Consider the following 21,031-nt stretch of genomic DNA (forward strand, 5'->3'; position numbering starts at 1 on the left):
AGACCAAGTCGCTGCCTTACATATCTGATCAACAGAAGCCTCGTTCTTGAAGGCCCATGTGGAAGCCACGGCCCTAGTGGAATGAGCTGTGATTCTTTCAGGAGGCTGCCGTCCGGCAGTCTCATAAGCCAATCTGATGATGCTTTTAAGCCAAAAAGAGAGAGAGGTAGAAGTTGCTTTTTGACCTCTCCTTTTACCAGAACAAACAACAAACAAGGAAGATGTTTGTCTGAAATCCTTTGTAGCCTCTAAATAGAATTTTAGAGCACGAACTACATCCAAATTGTGCAACAAACGTTCCTTCTTTGAAACTGGATTCGGACACAAAGAAGGCACGACTATCTCCTGGTTAATGTTTTTGTTAGAAACAACTTTCGGAAGAAAACCAGGTTTAGTACGCAAAACCACCTTATCTGCATGGAACTCCAGATAAGGAGGAGAACACTGCAGAGCAGATAACTCTGAAACTCTTCTAGCAGAAGAAATTGCAACCAAAAACAAAACTTTCCAAGATAATAACTTGATATCAACGGAATGTAGGGGTTCAAACGGAACCCCCTGAAGAACTGAAAGAACTAAATTGAGACTCCAAGGAGGAGTCAAAGGTTTGTAAACAGGCTTGATTCTAACCAGAGCCTGAACAAAAGCTTGAACATCTGGCACAGCCGCCAGCTTTTTGTGAAGTAAAACAGATAAAGCAGAAATCTGTCCCTTCAAAGAACTTGCAGATAATCCTTTCTCCAAACCTTGAAGAAAGGATAGAATCTTAGGAATTTTTATCTTGTTCCATGGGAATCCTTTAGATTCACACCAACAGATATATTTTTTCCATATTTTATGGTAGATTTTTCTAGTTACAGGCTTTCTGGCCTGAACAAGAGTATCAATGACAGAATCTGAGAACCCTCGCTTTGATAAAATCAAGCGTTCAATCTCCAAGCAGTCAGTTGGAGTGAGGCCAGATTTGGATGTTCGAACGGACCTTGAACAAGAAGGTCCTGTCTCAAAGGTAGCTTCCATGGTGGAGCCGATGACATATTCACCAGATCTGCATACCAAGTCCTGCGTGGCCACGCAGGAGCTATCAAGATCACCGATACCCTCTCCTGTTTGATCCTGGCTACCAGCCTGGGAATGAGAGGAAACGGTGGGAACACATAAGCTAGGTTGAAGCTCCAAGGTGCTACTAGTGCATCCAATAGAGTCGCCTTGGGATCCCTGGATCTGGACCCGTAGCAAGGAACCTTGAAGTTCTGACGAGACGCCATCAGATCCATGTCTGGAATGCCCCACAATTGAATTATTTGGGCAAAGATTTCCGGATGGAGTTCCCACTCCCCCGGATGAAATGTCTGACGACTCAGAAAATCCGCTTCCCAATTTTCCACTCCTGGGATGTGGATTGCAGACAAGTGGCAGGAGTGAGTCTCCGCCCATTGAATTATTTTGGTCACCTCTTCCATCGCCAGGGAACTCCTTGTTCCCCCCTGATGGTTGATATACGCAACAGTCGTCATGTTGTCTGATTGAAACCGTATGAATTTGGCCTTTGCTAGCTGAGGCCAAGCCTTGAGAGCATTGAATATCGCTCTCAGTTCCAGAATATTTATCGGGAGAAGAGATTCTTCCCGAGACCAAAGACCCTGAGCTTTCAGGGGTTCCCAGACCGCGCCCCAGCCCACCAGACTGGCGTCGGTCGTGACAATGACCCACTCTGGTCTGCGGAAGCTCATCCCTTGTGACAGGTTGTCCAGGGTCAGCCACCAACGGAGTGAATCTCTGGTCCTCTGATCTACTTGTATCGTCGGAGACAAGTCTGTATAATCCCCATTCCACTGACTGAGCATGCACAGTTGTAATGGTCTTAGATGAATTCGCGCAAAAGGAACTATGTCCATTGCCGCGACCATCGAACCTATTACTTCCATGCACTGCGCTATGGAAGGAAGAAGAACAGAATGAAGTACTTGACAAGAGCTTAGAAGTTTTGATTTTCTGGCCTCTGTCAGAAAAATCCTCATTTCTAAGGAGTCTATTATTGTTCCCAAGAAGGGAACTCTTGTTGACGGAGAGAGATCTTTTTTCTACGTTCACTTTCCACCCGTGAGATCTGAGAAAGGCCAGGACAATGTCCGTATGAGCCTTTGCTTGTGGTAGAGACGACGCTTGAATCAGTATGTCGTCCAAGTAAGGTACTACTGCAATGCCCCTTGGTCTTAGCACCGCTAGAAGGGACCCTAGTACCTTTGTGAAAATTCTTGGAGCAGTGGCTAATCCGAATGGAAGTGCCACAAACTGGTAATGCTTGTCCAGAAAGGCGAACCTTAGGAACCGATGATGTTCCTTGTGGATAGGAATATGTAGATACGCATCCTTTAAATCCACCGTGGTCATGAATTGACCTTCCTGGATGGTAGGAAGAATTGTCCGAATGGTTTCCATTTTGAACGATGGAACCTTGAGAAATTTGTTTAGGATCTTGAGATCTAAGATTGGTCTGAATGTTCCCTCTTTTTTGGGAACTATGAACAGATTGGAGTAGAATCCCATCCCTTGTTCTCCTAATGGAACCGGATGAATCACTCCCATTTTTAACAGGTCTTCTACACAATGTAAGAATGCCTGTCTTTTTATGTGGTCTGAAGACAATTGAGACCTGTGGAACCTCCCCCTTGGGGGTAGCTCCTTGAATTCCAGAAGATAACCTTGGGAGACTATTTCTAGCGCCCAAGGATCCAGAACATCTCTTGCCCAAGCCTGAGCGAAGAGAGAAAGTCTGCCCCCCACCAGATCCGGTCCCGGATCGGGGGCCAACATCTCATGCTGTCTTGGTAGCAGTGGCAGGTTTCTTGGCCTGCTTACCTTTGTTCCAGCCCTGCATTGGCCTCCAGGCTGGCTTGGTTTGAGAAGTATTACCCTCTTGCTTAGAGGATGTAGAACTTGAGGCTGGTCCGTTTCTGCGAAAGGGACGAAAATTTGGTTTATTTTTAGCCTTAAAAGACCTATCCTGAGGAAGGGCGTGGCCCTTACCCCCAGTGATATCTGAAATAATCTCTTTCAAGTCAGGGCCAAACAGCGTTTTCCCCTTGAAAGGTATGTTAAGCAATTTGTTCTCGGAAGACGCATCCGCTGACCAAGATTTTAGCCAAAGCGCTCTGCGCGCCACAATAGCAAACCCTGAATTTTTCGCCGCTAATCTAGCTAATTGCAAAGTGGCGTCTAAAGTAAAAGAGTTAGCCAATTTAAGAGCGTGAACTCTGTCCATAATCTCCTCATAAGAAGAATCTTTATCGAGCGACTTTTCTAGTTCATCGAACCAGAAACACGCTGCTGTAGTGACAGGAACAATGCATGAAATTGGTTGTAGAAGGTAACCTTGCTGAACAAACATCTTTTTAAGCAAACCCTCTAATTTTTTATCCATAGGATCTTTGAAAGCACAACTATCTTCTATAGGGATAGTAGTGCGTTTGTTTAGAGTAGAAACCGCCCCCTCGACCTTGGGGACTGTCTGCCATAAGACCTTTCTGGGGTCTTAAATATAGGGGGAGGGACAAAAGGTATGCCGGGCCTTTCCCATTCTTTGTTTACAATGTCCGCCACCCGCTTGGGTATAGGAAAAGCTTTGGGGGGCCCCGGGACCTCTAGGAACTTGTCCATCTTACATAATTTCTCTGGAATGACCAAATTGTCACAATCATCCAGAGTAGACAACACCTCCTTAAGCAGAGCGCGGAGATGTTCCAATTTAAATTTGAATGTAATCACATCAGGTTCAGCTTGTTGAGAAATTTTCCCTGAATCTGAAATTTCTCCCTCAGACAAAACCTCCCTGGCCCCCTCAGACTGGTGTAGGGGCATGTCAGAACCATTATCATCAGCGTCCTCATGCTCTTCAGTATTTTCTAAAACAGAGCAGTCGCGCTTTCGCTGATAAGTGGGCATTTTGGCTAAAATGTTTTTGATAGAATTATCCATTACAGCCGTTAATTGTTGCATAGTAAGGAGTATTGGCGCACTAGATGTACTAGGGGCCTCCTGTGTGGGCAAGACTGGAGTAGACAAAGGAGGGGATGATGCAGTACCATGCTTACTCCCCTCACTTGAGGAATCATCTTGGGCATCATTTTCTCTAAATTGTTTGTCACATACATCACATCTATTTAAATGAGAAGGAACCTTGGCTTCCTCACATACAGAACATAGTCTATCTGATAGTTCAGACATGTTAAACAGGCATAAAACTTGATAACAAAGTACAAAAAACGTTTTAAAATAAAACCGTTACTGTCACTTTAAATTTTAAACTGAACACACTTTATTACTGAATATGTGAAAAAGTATGAAGGAATTGTTCAAAATTCACCAAAATTTCACCACAGTGTCTTAAAGCCTTAAAAGTATTGCACACCAAATTTGAAAGCTTTAACTCTTAAAATAACGGAACCGGAGCCGTTTTTATATTTAACCCCTATACAGTCCCTGGTATCTGCTTTGCTGAGACCCAACCAAGCCCAGAGGGGAATACGATACCAAATGACGCCTTCAGAAAGCTTTTTCTATGTATCTGAGCTCCTCACACATGCATCTGCATGCCTTGCTTCCCAAAAACAACTGCGCATTAGTGGCGCGAAAATGAGGCTCTGCCTATGATTAGAGAAGGCCCCCAGTGAAAAAGGTGTCCAATACAGTGCCTGCCGTTTCTTTAACATAATTCCCAAGAATAAAATAACTCCTCAAAGCTATAAACTATTAAAAATGCTTATAAATCAATCGTTTTAGCCCAGAAAAATGTCTACCAGTTTTTAAAGCCCTTGTGAAGCCCTTTATTCTTATTTAATAAAAATGGCTTACCGGATCCCATAGGGAAAATGACAGCTTCCAGCATTACCAAGTCTTGTTAGAAATGTGTCATACCTCAAGCAGCAAAAGTCTGCTCACTGTTTCCCCCAACTGAAGTTAATTCCTCTCAACAGTCCTGTGTGGAAACAGCCATCGATTTTAGTAACGGTTGCTAAAATCATTTTCCTCTTACAAACAGAAATCTTCATCTCTTTTCTGTTTCAGAGTAAATAGTACATACCAGCACTATTTTAAAATAACTAACTCTTGATTGAAGAATAAAAACTACATTTAAACACCAAAAAACTCTAAGCCATCTCCGTGGAGATGTTGCCTGTGCAACGGCAATGAGAATGACTGGGGAAGGCGGAGCGTAGGAGGGATCATGTGACCAGCTTTGCTGGGCTCTTTGCCATTTCCTGTTGGGGAGGAGAATATCCCACAAGTAAGGATGACGCCGTGGACCGGACACACCTATGTTGGAGAAAAAACACACAAAAAAACCCCAAATAAATCAGTTTCTTCACTAAGTAGAATTATATCTGTACTAATGGGAAGATGGTCTTTCTACCTATGCTTACATTTAAACATCTCAGGTCTGAGAAGAATTGTTCCAACTAAATATACCCCCTCCACTTGAATGTTTTTATGCACAGCCAAGCAAGGACATATTTGTAGAAGGGAAGACAAATTGACAGAGAAATGAGTGACAGCTTACTCAACTCTAAATACGTTAAATTAATAAGCAGTGGTATAAGTATTTTTAAGGCTGAGGATCATCACACCCTCAGATTTCTGGGAGCATTTCAACTTAGTTCAGAGGTCAACTACCCACCTGTACTGATATAGCTCTAGAAAAGCGACAATTCCTAATATGCTAGTATTCAAACTGAAAAACTCAAATATGACACAGTTTATATGATGATAATCCAATGTTACGAAATGTATTCAATTTTTACTAGAGCAGTTTTTCCCCTCTCTTCTACGACAAGTGTTTGTATAAGTTAATATGGCTTAAACTCACCCTCCGTCACTTCCAGGAACAGCTACAAAAATCCGGGAAAAACCACGCACAACGGAAACAGATTGGTCTTCAACTATCAAAAGAAGATAAAGCAGAAAAAGGAGATGAGCAGAAAATAAAACTAAAAAAAAACCCAAAACAAACATACAGTAAGGAAAAAAAAAAAAGCTGATAAAAAAAAGTAGATACTGTTCGCGACCACTTACCTTCTTTAAAAATCCCATTAACCACAAAGCTTAGTAGAGTAATCTGTAAGAAAAAGTAGGAAATTAGTGAGTAGAAGTTAAAAAACGCGAGAGGGAGAAGTTTATCTACTTATTAGCCCCAGGGCATTCGCTTTTTATATTTTTAGTTAATCTGGGCGATGTTTGGAGATAGGAACATAATAGACCAAAGAGTGTAAGAAAAAGACAACCCTGCACCGCCGCAATTAAACCGTACCTCTATGCTATGTCTGTTTCAGAGTATTTGGGAATAAATGTACTTAAAAGTGATATTGTACTGTTATATTTTGACTCTTAATGTTTTCCCGCGGGCTTGTTATAACAGCTGCATAGTATTACATATTGGAAATTGCTTATGCCTGCATTTAGTTTTGCTCATAAAAACCACCACCCATAATAAAAATGTCAGTCCCTAAGTATTGTCTCTTGTGCATAGAGATATGATAAGGTCTGCTCTCCCTATAGGATAAGCTAATTTGAATAGGCAGTGGTTTCAATGAGGAAAATAAAACAGGTTTTTCAACTACAAAAATAAACCTAAATGAGCCATTTCCAATACAAATCATACTGTGCAGCTGGTATAATAAGGGAAAGTGAACAAGTTTCTGCATTCTTCCAATAGACTAACATATTTGAGTCTGAACATTATTTAAAAAAAACACCTTGTTTGCTGCAACTTATATTCAATGGTTAAACTCTCAACAACTTTCCTTATTTGGAGGAGCCAATCCAGACTTGAAGGGACAGTGTACTCTAAAACAAACATGGGCTATTGAAATAAAGCTTTAGGTGTAGATAATGTTTTCATTAGCTATTTTGCTGCCAAAAATGAGAAAAACCTTAGTATTTTCACTGCATATGCATACGTATGTAATGAGCACTAGTTAGAGAGCTACGGTTTTCCCCTCACTCCCTAAATAGAGTGCTTATAGCCAGAATCCCTGGCTTCCTCATGCTGGAGGTAACTATTTCCACTCCTCCTGTATCATGTGACAGTCATCAGCCAATCACAAATGCATACAAGTATATTCAGTGAAGTCTTCTACATGCTCAGTAGGAGATGGTGTCTCTAAAAGTGTAAATATAAAAAGACTGTGCACATTTTGTTAATGGAAGTAAAGTGGGAAGTTGTTTAAAATGGCTGCTCTATCTGAATCGTGAAAGTGTAAGTTTGACTTGAGTGTCCCTTTAAAAACACGGTTGTAATGGTGAGGAGGGGGAGTAGGAAACCTGCATAGTGTTACAGGCGCAGGGAAGGGAGGAACAGCTTAGTGCTGTTTGTGTGTATCTGTGGCTTTCTTCTTGAGTACACTGTCCCTTTGAGAGTATGAAGATGCCAGGGCTTGCCACTAAAAGTATATTGCAAAGTTGTTTTACGGTGCATAATTAAGCATTTTATATTGCAATTTTTTACAGTGGAAACACATGCACTAGGGAGTTGTTTTGTCTTTAAAAACAAAATATATGCTTACATGATAAATTATTTTCTTTTCTTGCATGGAGTCTATGAATCCATTCAATTACTAATGGGAACTCAACTCCTGGCCACCAGGAGGAGGCAAAGAACACCCCAGCAAAGCCGTTAAGTATCACTTCCACAATCCCCATTCATTCAGCCGAAGGAATATGGAAAGATAAGAGGACACAAGGTTATAGAGATGCCTGAGGTTTAAACAAAAATGACAAACGCCTTCTTTAAAAAAAAAAAAATGAAGGGCGGGTCGTGGACTCTTCATGCCAGGAAAGAAAATAATTTATCAGGTAAGCATTCATTTTGTGGTTTTCTTTCCAATGGCATGGAGAGTCCACAAATCCATTCAATTAATAGTGGGAACCAATACCCAAGCTAGAGGACACAGAATGGAAGGGAGGGGTGAAAAAGAGACGGAACCTAAACAGAAGACACCACCGATTGAAGAACTTTCCTCCCACAGGAAGCCTCAGCCGAGGCAAAAACAGAATTTGGAAAAAGTATGCAACGAAGACCAAGTGGCCGCCTTTCAGATCTGTTCCACAGAAGCTTCTTTTTTTAAAGCCCAAGAGACAGCCCTAGTGGAATGAGCTGTAATTCTCTCAGGAGGCTGTTGTCCAGCTGTCTTGTAGACCAACAGAATAACACTTTGCAACCAAAAAGAAAGGAGTAGAAGAAGTGGCCTTCTGACCTTTCCGTTTACCAGAGAACTTGACAGGAGTAAACCGCACGGCAAGGCACCGCTGGTAACCCCTTTGCTAGGCTCTGCCTGGGATTGAACCAAGGACACCAAGTTCATAGTGCTCTGCCTGTGTCACTGGAGAATGTAAGATTTGATTCTATCTTGTATCCTTGGGAGACTACGGTCACTGTCTAAGGAATCGCCAATCCAAGCCTCCTGAAAGGAAGGAAGGCCTGCCCCCTACTTGATCCAAGATTGGATCGTGGGCAGACCATTCAAGCTGATTTATTCTCAGAGGAAGGCTTCTTGGATTGCTTGCCATTATTCCAAAAGGAAAAAAAATAATAATAATATATATATATATATATATGAGACAAGATATGGTCCCCAGATAGGAGATGTATCAGATAATAAACTGATAAGAACAGATACTACACATGATAGTAGGCAAAAGGCAGAAAAGTGATCATTATGTCCCAGACATCCGCAGAAATCGCCTCAATATGAGGGAAATTATCAAATAAAATGTAAGTGTCCTCAGATCACTAAGATTCTCAATCTGAGGATACATTATTTCAAAAAGGTAGATGGAAACCCACTGGTTAAGCCACTATGAAGGATAAAAAATAAAGTAAAAATTAGCACCTTATTTCTAAATCTCCTCAACACGAGAAAATTATATCATAGCACTCATATACATGAAATAAGCATATTAGGCCAAATATGTATGAACATCATATAGTTTAAATCATACCATATGCTGCCTTAAACATGAAAAGGAACCTGACATGGAAGATACACAATGTCAGAATTAAAATTCCTAACTGATCAGCCCTTTTAGAGACTGATGAGAAATAAAATAGATGTAATAATATTAAACACTAGATGGCGTCAAATACCAAGAGACACTAAACAGAAATTCTGAAAAAGAAAATCTTAAATGGGCATAAAATACACAACATGATATGCCCTGTAAGGTAGGAAAAAACCATCAACCCCCATACCAACATACCCCCAAATGACGGGCATAAAGAAGCCCAACATGCATAGAGGGATAAAAATGTATCACTTAACAAGGAGCATCAGGTCCGATTCTAGACGGATATTTTTTACCCCCACAGGTACGTGTATGAAAGAACAGAGCACATACACACACACATATACATAGTGTATAAATTTAACTGAGAATAAGAGTGCCATTGTAAGCCGCTCCCTTAAAACAGCTACTCTGCCTACTAAACCCTCTCACCAAGATCAGCACCTTTAGAGAGGATCGAGGCATTAACAGGCTTATAAACAATGGCGCCAAAAACACTGCCCGTGGCGGTAAGTGCAAGACTGAAATAAAAGGGTGGCGCCAAATAGAAGCGGATGTTGCGCACTTGTGAGCACCGCCAAACAGCTTATCAGAGCCAGTTATTAAACATATTAGGAGCTTAATAAAAGCCCCTTACCTGAGAAACATGCCCCCCCCCCCCCCCCACAACGGGCTTGACAAAAAAAGGCGCTGAGCTATAGGAGGGATATAACCCATACTAGCCGGGGTAGAGGAGAGGAAAACACAATCGCGGTAACCTACTCTAATCAGATTAAAAAGTAGGTGTTTACCGCTTAAAAGGGGGAACGATCAGACAAGATCTTAAAGTAATCTCTTACTTGAAAACCCCTTACAATGGAGGGAAAAAACGATTTCTACCGCACCCGGTGTTCCCAGGCAGATAAAATACGACCAGATACGGTCCCGCAGAGAACAATTAGATACCTCAACTTATAGTACCTGGTAATCCGAGACAGACACCAGCTAGCCCTACAGCTCCATAAAGCTTTGTAAGAGATTCTAGGCTGCTCTTATAGCATAGCATAATAGCTTTAGGAAAGGATAACACAATTTATGCTTACCTGATAAATTTATTTCTCTTGTGGTGTATCCAGTCCACGGATCATCCATTACTTGTGGGATATTCTCATTCCCAACAGGAAGTTGCAAGAGGACACCCACAGCAGAGCTGTAATATAGCTCCTCCCCTAACGGTCATAGCCAGTCATACGACCGAAAACAAGCCGAGAAAGGAGGAACCATAGGGTGCAGTGGTTACTGTAGTTTAAATTTAAAAATTACCTGCCTTAAAATGACAGGGCGGGCGGTGGACTGGATACACCACAAGAGAAATAAATTTATCAGGTAAGCATAAATTGTGTTTTCTCTTGTAAGGTGTATCCAGTCCACGGATCATCCATTACTTGTGGGATACCAATACCAAAGCTAAAGTACACGGATGAAGGGAGGGACAAGGCAGGAACTTAAATGGAAGGAACCACTGCCCGTAAAACCTCTCCCCCAAATATAGCCTCTGAAGAAGCAAAAGTATCAAATTTTTAAAATTTTGAAAAAATATGAAGCGAAGACCTTGCAAATCTGATCAAAAGAAGCCTCATTTTTAAAGGCCCAAGTAGAAGCCACAGCTCTAGTGGAATGAGCTGTAATCCTTTCAGGAGGTTGCTGTCCAGCAGTCTCATAGGCTAAACGGATTAAGCTTCTTAGTCAAAAAGAAAGAGGTTGCCGAAGCCTTTTGACCTCTCCTCTGTCCAGAGAAGACAACAAACAAAGCAGATGTTTGACGAAAATCTTTAGTAGCTTGTAAGTAAAACTTTAAAGCACGGACGACGTCCAAATTGTGTAACACAAGGATGGAACAACAATCTCTTTATTGATATTCTTGTTAGATACCACCTTAGGTAAGAACCCAGGTTTGGTACGCAGGACTACCTTATCCGTATGAAAAATCAGATAAGGAGAATCACATTGTAAGGCAGATAGCTCAGAGACTCTACGAGCCGAGGAAATAGCTACCAAAAAAAAGAACTTTCCAAGATAAAAGGTTAATATCTATGGAATGAAGATGTTCAAACGGAACTCCTTGAAGAACCTTAAGAACCAAGTTTAAGCTCCATGGTGGAGCAACAGGTTTAAACACAAGCTTGATTCTAACTAAAGCCTGACAAAATGCCTGAACGTCTGGAACATCTGCCAGACGCTTAACTAGCTGACAATCCTTTTTCCAAACCTTCTTGGAGAAAAGATAATATCCTAGCAATCCTGACCTTACTCCATGAGTAACCCTTGGATTCACACCAATAAAGATATCTACGCCATACCTTATGGTAAATTTTCCTGGTGACAGGCTTTCGTGCCTGTCTTAAGGTATCAATAACTGACTCGGAGAAGCCACGCTTTGATAAAATCAAGCGTTCAATCTCCAGGCAGTCAGCCTCAGAGAAAACAGAATTTATGCTTACCTGATAAATTACTTTCTCCAACGGTGTGTCCGGTCCACGGCGTCATCCTTACTTGTGGGATATTCTCTTCCCCAACAGGAAATGGCAAAGAGCCCAGCAAAGCTGGTCACATTATCCCTCCTAGGCTCCGCCTTCCCCAGTCATTCGACCGACGTAAAGGAGGAATATTTGCATAGGAGAAATCATATGATACCGTGGTGACTGTAGTTAGAGAAAATAAATCATCAGACCTGATTAAAAAACCAGGGCGGGCCGTGGACCGGACACACCGTTGGAGAAAGTAATTTATCAGGTAAGCATAAATTCTGTTTTCTCCAACATAGGTGTGTCCGGTCCACGGCGTCATCCTTACTTGTGGGAACCAATGCCAAAGCTTTAGGACACGGATGATGGGAGGGAGCAAATCAGGTCACCTAGATGGAAGGCACCACGGCTTGCAAAACCTTTCTCCCAAAAATAGCCTCAGAAGAAGCAAAAGTATCAAATTTGTAAAATTTGGTAAAAGTGTGCAGTGAAGACCAAGTCGCTGCCTTACATATCTGATCAACAGAAGCCTCGTTCTTGAAGGCCCATGTGGAAGCCACGGCCCTAGTGGAATGAGCTGTGATTCTTTCAGGAGGCTGCCGTCCGGCAGTCTCATAAGCCAATCTGATGATGCTTTTAAGCCAAAAAGAGAGAGAGGTAGAAGTTGCTTTTTGACCTCTCCTTTTACCAGAATAAACAACAAACAAGGAAGATGTTTGTCTGAAATCCTTTGTAGCCTCTAAATAAAATTTTAGAGCACGAACTACATCCAAATTGTGCAACAAACGTTCCTTCTTTGAAACTGGATTCGGACACAAAGAAGGCACGACTATCTCCTGGTTAATGTTTTTGTTAGAAACAACTTTCGGAAGAAAACCAGGTTTAGTACGCAAAACCACCTTATCTGCATGGAACACCAGATAAGGAGGAGAACACTGCAGAGCAGATAACTCTGAAACTCTTCTAGCAGAAGAAATTGCAACCAAAAACAAAACTTTCCAAGATAATAACTTGATATCAACGGAATGTAGGGGTTCAAACGGAACCCCCTGAAGAACTGAAAGAACTAAATTGAGACTCCAAGGAGGAGTCAAAGGTTTGTAAACAGGCTTGATTCTAACCAGAGCCTGAACAAAAGCTTTAACATCTGGCACAGCCGCCAGCTTTTTGTGAAGTAAAACAGATAAAGCAGAAATCTGTCCCTTCAAAGAACTTGCAGATAATCCTTTCTCCAAACCTTCTTGAAGAAAGGATAGAATCTTAGGAATTTTTATCTTGTTCCATGGGAATCCTTTAGATTCACACCAACAGATATATCTTTTCCATATTTTATGGTAGATTTTTCTAGTTACAGGCTTTCTAGCCTGAACAAGAGTATCAATGACAGAATCTGAGAATCCTCGCTTTGATAAAATCAAGCGTTCAATCTCCAAGCAGTCAGTTGGAGTGAGGCCAGATTCGGATGTTCGAACGGACCTTGAACAAGAAGGTCCTGTCTCAAAGGTAGCTTCCATGGTGGAGCCGATGACATATTCACCAGGTCTGCATACCAAGTCCTGCGTGACCACGCAGGAGCTATCAAGATCACCGATACCCTCTCCTGTTTGATCCTGGCTACCAGCCTGGGAATGAGAGGAAACGGTGGGAACACATAAGCTAGGTTGAAGGTCCAAGGTGCTACTAGTGCATCCACTAGAGTCGCCTTGGGATCCCTGGATCTGGACCCGTAGCAAGGAACCTTGAAGTTCTGACGAGACGCCATCAGATCCATGTCTGGAATGCCCCACAATTGAATTATTTGGGCAAAGATTTCCGGATGGAGTTCCCACTCCCCCGGATGAAATGTCTGACGACTCAGAAAATCCGCTTCCCAATTTTCCACTCCTGGGATGTGGATTGCAGACAAGTGGCAGGAGTGATTCTCCGCCCATTGAAATATTTTGGTCACTTCTTCCATCGCCAGGGAACTCCTTGTTCCCCCCTGATGGTTGATATACGCAACAGTCGTCATGTTGTCTGATTGAAACCTTATGAATTTGGCCTTTGCTAGCTGAGGCCAAGCCTTGAGAGCATTGAATATAGCTCTCAGTTCCAGAATATTTATCGGGAGAAGAGATTCTTCCCGAGACCAAAGACCCTGAGCTTTCAGGGGTTCCCAGACCGCGCCCCAGCCCACCAGACTGGCGTCGGTCGTGACAATGACCCACTCTGGTCTGCGGAAGCTCATCCCTTGTGACAGGTTGTCCAGGGTCAGCCACCAACGGAGTGAATCTCTGGTCCTCTGATCTACTTGTATCGTCGGAGACAAGTCTGTATAATCCCCATTCCACTGACTGAGCATGCACAGTTGTAATGGTCTTAGATGAATTCGCGCAAAAGGAACTATGTCCATTGCCGCGACCATCAAACCTATTACTTCCATGCACTGCGCTATGGAAGGAAGAAGAACAGAATGAAGTACTTGACAAGAGCCATCTCCGTGGAGATGTTACCTGTGCAACGGCAAAGAGAATGACTGGGGAAGGCGGAGCCTAGGAGGGATCATGTGACCAGCTTTGCTGGGCTCTTTGCCATTTCCTGTTGGGGAAGAGAATATCCCACAAGTAAGGATGACGCCATGGACCGGACACACCTATGTTGGAGAAATTAGATTTGGACGGTTGAAAGGACCCTGAAGTAGAAGGTCCTGTTTCAGAGGCAGAGACCATGGTGGAAAGGATGACATGTCCACTAGATCTGCATACCAGGTCCTGCGTGGCCACGCAGGTGCTATCAGAATCACTGATGCTCTCTCCTGCTTGATCTTGGCAATCAGTCGAGGGAGCAGAGGAAACGGTGGAAACACATAAGCCAGGTTGAAAGACCAGGGCGCTGCTAGAGCATCTATCAGTGTCGCCTTGGGATCCCTGGACCTGGATCCGTAACACGGAAGCTTGGCGTTCTGGCGAGACGCCATGAGATCCAGTTCTGGTTTGCCCCAACGATGAATCAGTTGTGCAAATGCCTCCGGATGGAGTTCCCACCCTCCCGAATGAAAAGTCTGACGACTTAGAAAATCCGCCTCCCAGTGCTCTACACCTGGGATATGGATAGCTGATAGGTGGCAAGAGTGAATCTCTGCCCAGCGAATTATTTTTTTAAACTTCTAACATCTCTAGGGAACTTCTCGTTCCCCCTTGACGGTTGATGTAAGCTACAGTCGTGATGTTGTCCGACTGAAATCTTATGTACCTCAGAGTTTCTAACCGAGGCCAAGCCTGAAGAGCCTTTAATATCGCTCTTAGTTCCAGAATATTTAATGGAAGGAGAGACTCCTCCTGGGTCCACGATCCCTGAGCCTTCAGGGAGTTCCAGACTGCACCCCAACCTAGAAGGCTGGCATCTGTCGTAACAATTGTCCAATCTGGCCTGCGAAAGGTCATACCTTTGGACAGATGGACCCGAGATAGCCACCAGAGAAGAGAATCCCTAGTCTCTTGGTCCAGATTCAGTTGAGGGGACAAATCTGTGTAATCCCCGCTCCACTGACTGAGCATGCATAGTTGCGGCGGTCTGAGATGTAAGCGTGCAAACGGCACTATGTCCATTGCCGCTACCATTAAGCCGATTACTTCCATACACTGAACCACCGAAGGGCACGGAATGGAATGAAGAACCCGGCAGGAATTTAGAAGCTTTGATAACCTGGACTCCGTCGGGTGAAGATTTTACAGAATCTATCAGAGTCCCTAGAAAGGAAACTCTTGTGAGTGGGGATAGAGAACTCTTTTCCTCGTTCACTTTCCACCCATGCGACCACAGAAATGCCAGTACTACATCCGTATGAGACTTGGCAATTTGGAAGTTTGACGCCTGTATCAGGATGTCGTCTAAATATTTTTACAGTGTGTATAATAGGCTAACAGAGCATTGCACCCACTTGCAAATGGATGATTAACCCCTTAGTTCAAAAAACGGATCAAAAAAACGAAATAGACGTTTTTTAACAGTCACAACCAACTGCCACAGCAAGCTGTGGCCCTACCTTCCCCAATAAACGACTTTGGAAAGCCTTTGGGCCCTTTAGAGATGTCCTATAGCATTCAGAGGGCCTTTGAGGGAAGCTGGATGTCACAGTTTGTAATTTTTTTTTTCTTTTTTTTTTTTAGACTTAAACAGGTTCTTTCTTTTCAGTTAAGTGTACAGGTGGCCCCCCTCACTCACATCTTACCGAGATCAATGATTAATGTAAATCTTCCATCAGATGTCAGGGAATGGAGCCCATTGCTGGACCAAACTTACAAAGTGTTCAAGGCAGAAGATACAAAAAGACATGTCTGGGTACAGAGCGTCACATACAAGCAATACTATCAGCGTGCTTCTTTAAGTGCCCAGTAGCTCACGCTGAGGAATGTCCCCTTACAATGCATTAAACATTTGGAATGACAAGAAATAAAAAAACAAAAGAAATGTACAGTCCTTATATGCATTGTAGATCTTGGGAGTGCTGTAGGTTTGTTTTCCTTCTATTCCAGTTATAAGATCCAGAGCCAAGCGCCAACAAAAGGGGAAAGCCATGCCAGTGATCTTCCTGCACAGGTTCAATGTCAAAGGTCAGTCTCTTTAGAAGCATTTACGGTGGACAATGGATGGGCCAGACTCATCGTACTCCTGCTTGCTGATCCACATCTGCAGGAAGGTGGACAAAGAGGCCAGGATGGAGCCTCCGATCCAGACTGAGTATTTCCTCTCAGGTGGGGCGATGATCTTTATTTTCATGGTGCTGGGAGCCAGTGCTGTGATTTCCTTCTGCATCCTGTCAGCAATTCCTGGGTACATGGTGGTACCTCCAGACAATACTGTGTTGGCGTACAGATCCTTACGGATATCAACATCACATTTCATGATGGAGTTGTAGGTGGTTTCATGGATACCACAGGATTCCATACCAAGGAATGAAGGCTGGAAGAGAGCTTCTGGGCATCTGAACCTCTCATTGCCAATGGTGATGACCTGACCATCAGGTAGCTCGTAGCTCTTCTCCAGGGAGGAAGAGGAAGCAGCTGTAGCCATCTCTTGCTCAAAGTCCAGAGCAACATAGCAAAGCTTCTCCTTGATGTCACGCACAATTTCCCTCTCAGCTGTGGTGGTGAAGCTGTAGCCTCTCTCGGTCAGGATCTTCATGAGGTAGTCTGTCAAGTCACGACCTGCCAAGTCCAGACGCAGAATTGCATGGGGCAGAGCATAACCTTCATAGATGGGCACAGTGTGGGTAACACCATCACCAGAGTCCATCACAATACCAGTGGTACGACCAGAGGCATACAGAGACAGCACAGCCTGGATGGCAACGTACATGGCAGGGGTGTTGAAGGTTTCAAACATGATCTGAGTCATCTTCTCCCTGTTGGCTTTGGGGTTCAGAGGAGCTTCAGTCAGTAACACAGGGTGCTCTTCAGGGGCCACTCTCAGCTCATTGTAGAAGGTGTGGTGCCAGATCTTCTCCATGTCATCCCAGTTAGTGGCAATTCCATGTTCAATGGGGTACTTCAGGGAGCTTCATCGCCAGAGTAGCTGTCCTTTTGTCCCATGCCAACCATGACACCCTGGTGTCTGGGGCGACCCACAATAGATGGGAACACAGCACGAGGAGCATCGTCTCCAGCAAACCCAGCTTTGCACATACAAGATCCATTGTCAACAACCAGGGCAGCAATATCCTCTTCCATTGTTATCTTTGGGTGCAGATTCTGAGGCCGATGCTACTCAATGCGGGGCAGGTGGGTCACTCACAGTTTGTAATTTTAACTGCACCAACTGTAACTTTTCTACTACAACAGTGGAAATTGTTTCTAGTCAAAATTTAAGCCAGCCATGTGGAAAAAATAGGCCCCAATAAAGTTTTATCACCAAAGCATATTTAAAAACGATTAAACATGCCAGCAAACGTTTTATATTGTAAATATCATAAGGGTATTACCCCTGGGAGTAAGCATGATACCAGTCGTTATTAAATCACTGTATTCAGGCTTAACTTACATTAATCCGGTATCAGCAGCATTTTCTAGTGTTTTCCATCTCTATAAAAAATTATAACTGCACATACCTGATAGCAGATTAAACTGCACGCCATTCTCTTGCTGAAGTTACCTCATCTGTGTAATCCCCTCAGACATATGTGAGAATAGCAATGGATCTTAGTTACAACCTGCTAAGATCATAGAAACCTCAGGCAGATTCTTCTTCTATTCACTGCCTGAGATAAAATAGCACAACTCCGGTACTATTTAAAAATAAACTTTTGATTGAAGAAAATAAACTAGCTATATTTAACCACTCTCTCCTACAACGTCCTTGCTTGTTGAGAGTTGCAAGAGAATGACTAGCTATGACAGTTAGGGGAGGAGCTATATTACAGCTCTGCTGTGGGTGTCCTCTTGCAACTTCCTGTTGGGAATGAGAATATCCCACAAGTAATGGATGATCCGTGGACTGGATACACCTTACAAGAGAAATAATAAGCTTCCCCAGACCACTATATTTTTTACAGTATAGGCTCTGTCAGTGCTGCCCAAACTATTTATATCCCCAAAAGTGCTGAGTCCTTCAAACCTAGAAGGCTAAAGCACTTAAACTGTTCCTGCCCTGCAGCTGGATCCACAGGTATCAGGTATGAAAGAATCAGCCGACCTCTGACAGGGACCTGTAGAAAAAGAAAAAACAGAGTAACCAACCCTGGTTTTCTATATAGGGGTAGCATAAATGTTAGAACGTAAGCAAGGACTACCTTGCCATCTTCTAACTGCTAAAAGCCACCATTACTCTTACTAAAGAGGATTACATGGACACAGCATAGCCCCAATCCTTGCTTGCAGGGAAAAGTACCTATTAAAAAGGATTCAATATCTTCAGACACCATCTTCGCACATCTATCCTGACGTACAAGGCAAAGAATGACTGGGGATTGTGGGAAGTGGGAGTGATACTTAACAGCTTTGCTGGGAAGTTCTTTGCCTTTGAATTCCCACTAGTAATTGAATGTATTTGTCGACTCAATGTGTCTTTGGAAAGAAAGGATCATTACCTGCAGTGGAATTACACAATCAATAAGTGCATAGTAAAAAATTACAATAGCACTTACTCTAAACTTTAAATGAGCATCAGTTTTTTTTATTAAACAAATTTCAAAATGTCTTCCATGTGACGAGAGAGAGGGAAGAGATAGAGAGATGATAGAGATAGATAGAGAAAGATAGAGAGATAGAGAGACATGATAGAGAGAGAGAGTTAGATAGAGAGACAAAGAGAGAGAGAGAGAGAGAGAGAGAGAGAGAAAGATAGAGAGACAAAGAGAGAGAGAGAGAGAGAGAGAGAGAGAGAGAGAGAGAGAGAGAGAGAGAGAGAGAGAGAGAGAGAGAGAGAGAGAGAGAGAGAGAGAGAGAGAGAGAGAAAGAAAGAAAGAAAGAAAGAAAGAGAGAGAGAGAGAGAGAGAGAGAGAGAGAGAGAGAAAGAAAGAAAGAAAGAAAGAAAGAAAGAAAGAAAGAAAGAAAGAAAGAAAGAAAGAAAGAAAGAAAGAAAGAAAGAAAGAGATAGAGAAAGAGATAGAGAGAGATAGAGCTATTCACCGTCTGAGCCGTGACATCCACCACAAACGAGTTCAGGTCATGTTGCGTCTTTGGAAGCTCATTTAGGAAACCAACAACATTCAGACATTTGTGTTTAAGTAGTTTGAATCTGAGCGCTGCAGGGGAGGAGAAAAAGGTGCTTTAAAAAGACTAACCTATAATGATGTTTTTGTTAGCACTAATAAAAAGATTAAGGTTTCATAAAGCTCTACAAAAATCACTTACTTTGGTCTCGCACTTTCTTAAGATTTCGGCTGTCCTTTGTGTACTCTCCCAAACTGCCCCTGTGTAGAGAAACATGTCACACTGTGGCCCCAAGGACTGATTGCACGTCAGAAAGAGAAAAAGATGTCACTAACCTGTTGGGGCCCTGTGCCACGTTAGCGGGAATGCTGAGTGAGCAGCGAGCTTCCTCGTGGTAAACGTTCAGCAACCCTTGCCTGTCCTGGGAATCGTAACATGCATAGTATCTGCAGGAAACAAGTGAGCACGTTTGTGGAGATAAAGAGTGGTACAGTAAAAGCAGCTGATGAAAAGACAGGTTAAAGCACTGCAAAAAAATAAAAGAAAATACAAAAAACAAACAAACAAAAATTTAAACGGTCAAAAACATAATCTATGTTTACCAGATAAATTCCTTAACTTCCGGATAGGGAGAGTCCACGGCTTCATTCCTTACTGTTGGGAACTACAACACCTGGCCAAAGGCTTAAATATCCCTCCCACTTCCTCATTACCCCAGTCATTCTGCCGATGGAACAAAAAGGAAGATGAGGACCCTATTCTGAGGACACCACAGCCTGCAAAACTTCTATTTCCGGCGTCCCCCACTTGCTGCATATCTCTGCAAACACCTCAGGATGGAGACCATTCCCCTGGATAGAAAGATTGCCTGCTGAGAAAAACCGCCTCCCAGTTGTCCACACCCGGAATGAGGATTGCTGATAGCGAACAGATGTGGGCTTCCGCCCACTCAAATCTGAGATACTTCCTTCATCGCCAAGGAACTTCTCGTTCCCCCCTGATGGTTGATGTAAGCCATCTAGGTTATATTGTCCGATTGGAGAAGTGACCAAGCTTTCAAGGCCTTGAAAATTGCCTGTAGTTTCAAAATATTGATCAGGAGGGAGGGCTCCTCCTGAGTCCACAACCCCTCTGCCTTCCTGGCACCCCAAACAGACAAAAAAAGATGTAGCCGTAACTTTCTGTCCCTTGCGTTTTCCTGAGAAAACCACAAACAAACAAAGAAGACTGACGAAAGTACTTAGTCACTTGCAGGAAAAACTCCAAGGTACGGACCACGTTCAAATTGTGCAAAAGTCTTTCCTTCTTAGAAGAAGGATTAGGACACAAAGAAGGAACAACAATCTACTGATTAATGTTCCGGTCAGAAACAACCTTAGGAAGAAAACCAAAGTTAGTACGTAAAACTACCTTATCTGAATGGAAATAAGATAAGGAGACTCATACTGTAATGCCGAGAGCTATGACACTCTCCAAGCAGAAGAATAACAAGAAATAAAACTTTCCAAGATAAAAACTTAATATCCAAGGAATGCAGAGGCTCAAATGGAGCACCTTGAAGAATTCAGAGAACTAAATTCAGACTCCAAAAAGGAGTAACTGGTTCGAACACAGGCCTGATCCTGACCAAGGCCTGACAAAATGAGTGTACATCTGGGACAACTGCCAGACTTTTGTGTAACAAAATAGAAAAAGACAGAGATTTGATCCTTTAGGGAACTTGACGATAAACCCTTTCTCCAAACCCTCTCGGAGAAAAGATAAAATTCTAGGAATCCTAACTCTACTCCATGAGTAGCCCGTGGATTCACACCAAGAGATATTTACGCCATATCTTAT

At 42.9% G+C, this 21,031-nt stretch overlaps 1 protein-coding gene and 2 pseudogenes across 4 annotated transcripts in view; all 3 read right to left on the reverse strand.

Annotated features, from left to right (window-relative positions):
- The window catches only part of LOC128665854 (nuclear RNA export factor 1-like), a 127,313-nt gene that overhangs the window by 17,724 nt on the left and 88,558 nt on the right, over nt 1-21,031 (reverse strand). For all 4 annotated transcript variants that reach the window (XM_053720085.1, XM_053720084.1, XM_053720082.1 and 1 more), the window contains 5 exons: nt 19,528-19,638; nt 19,394-19,452; nt 19,169-19,284; nt 6,073-6,115; nt 5,867-5,939 (listed from right to left, as the gene is read on the reverse strand). In XM_053720085.1, the coding sequence (XP_053576060.1) occupies nt 5,867-5,939; nt 6,073-6,115; nt 19,169-19,284; nt 19,394-19,452; nt 19,528-19,638 (402 nt within the window). The remainder of the gene's footprint in view (nt 1-5,866; nt 5,940-6,072; nt 6,116-19,168; nt 19,285-19,393; nt 19,453-19,527; nt 19,639-21,031) is intronic.
- Nucleotides 8,505-8,710, reverse strand: LOC128636824 (uncharacterized; annotated as a pseudogene).
- Nucleotides 15,694-17,326, reverse strand: LOC128665855 (actin, cytoplasmic 1-like; annotated as a pseudogene).

Source organism: Bombina bombina, chromosome 7 (assembly GCF_027579735.1).
Source record: "Bombina bombina isolate aBomBom1 chromosome 7, aBomBom1.pri, whole genome shotgun sequence".
NCBI lineage: Eukaryota > Metazoa > Chordata > Amphibia > Anura > Bombinatoridae > Bombina > Bombina bombina.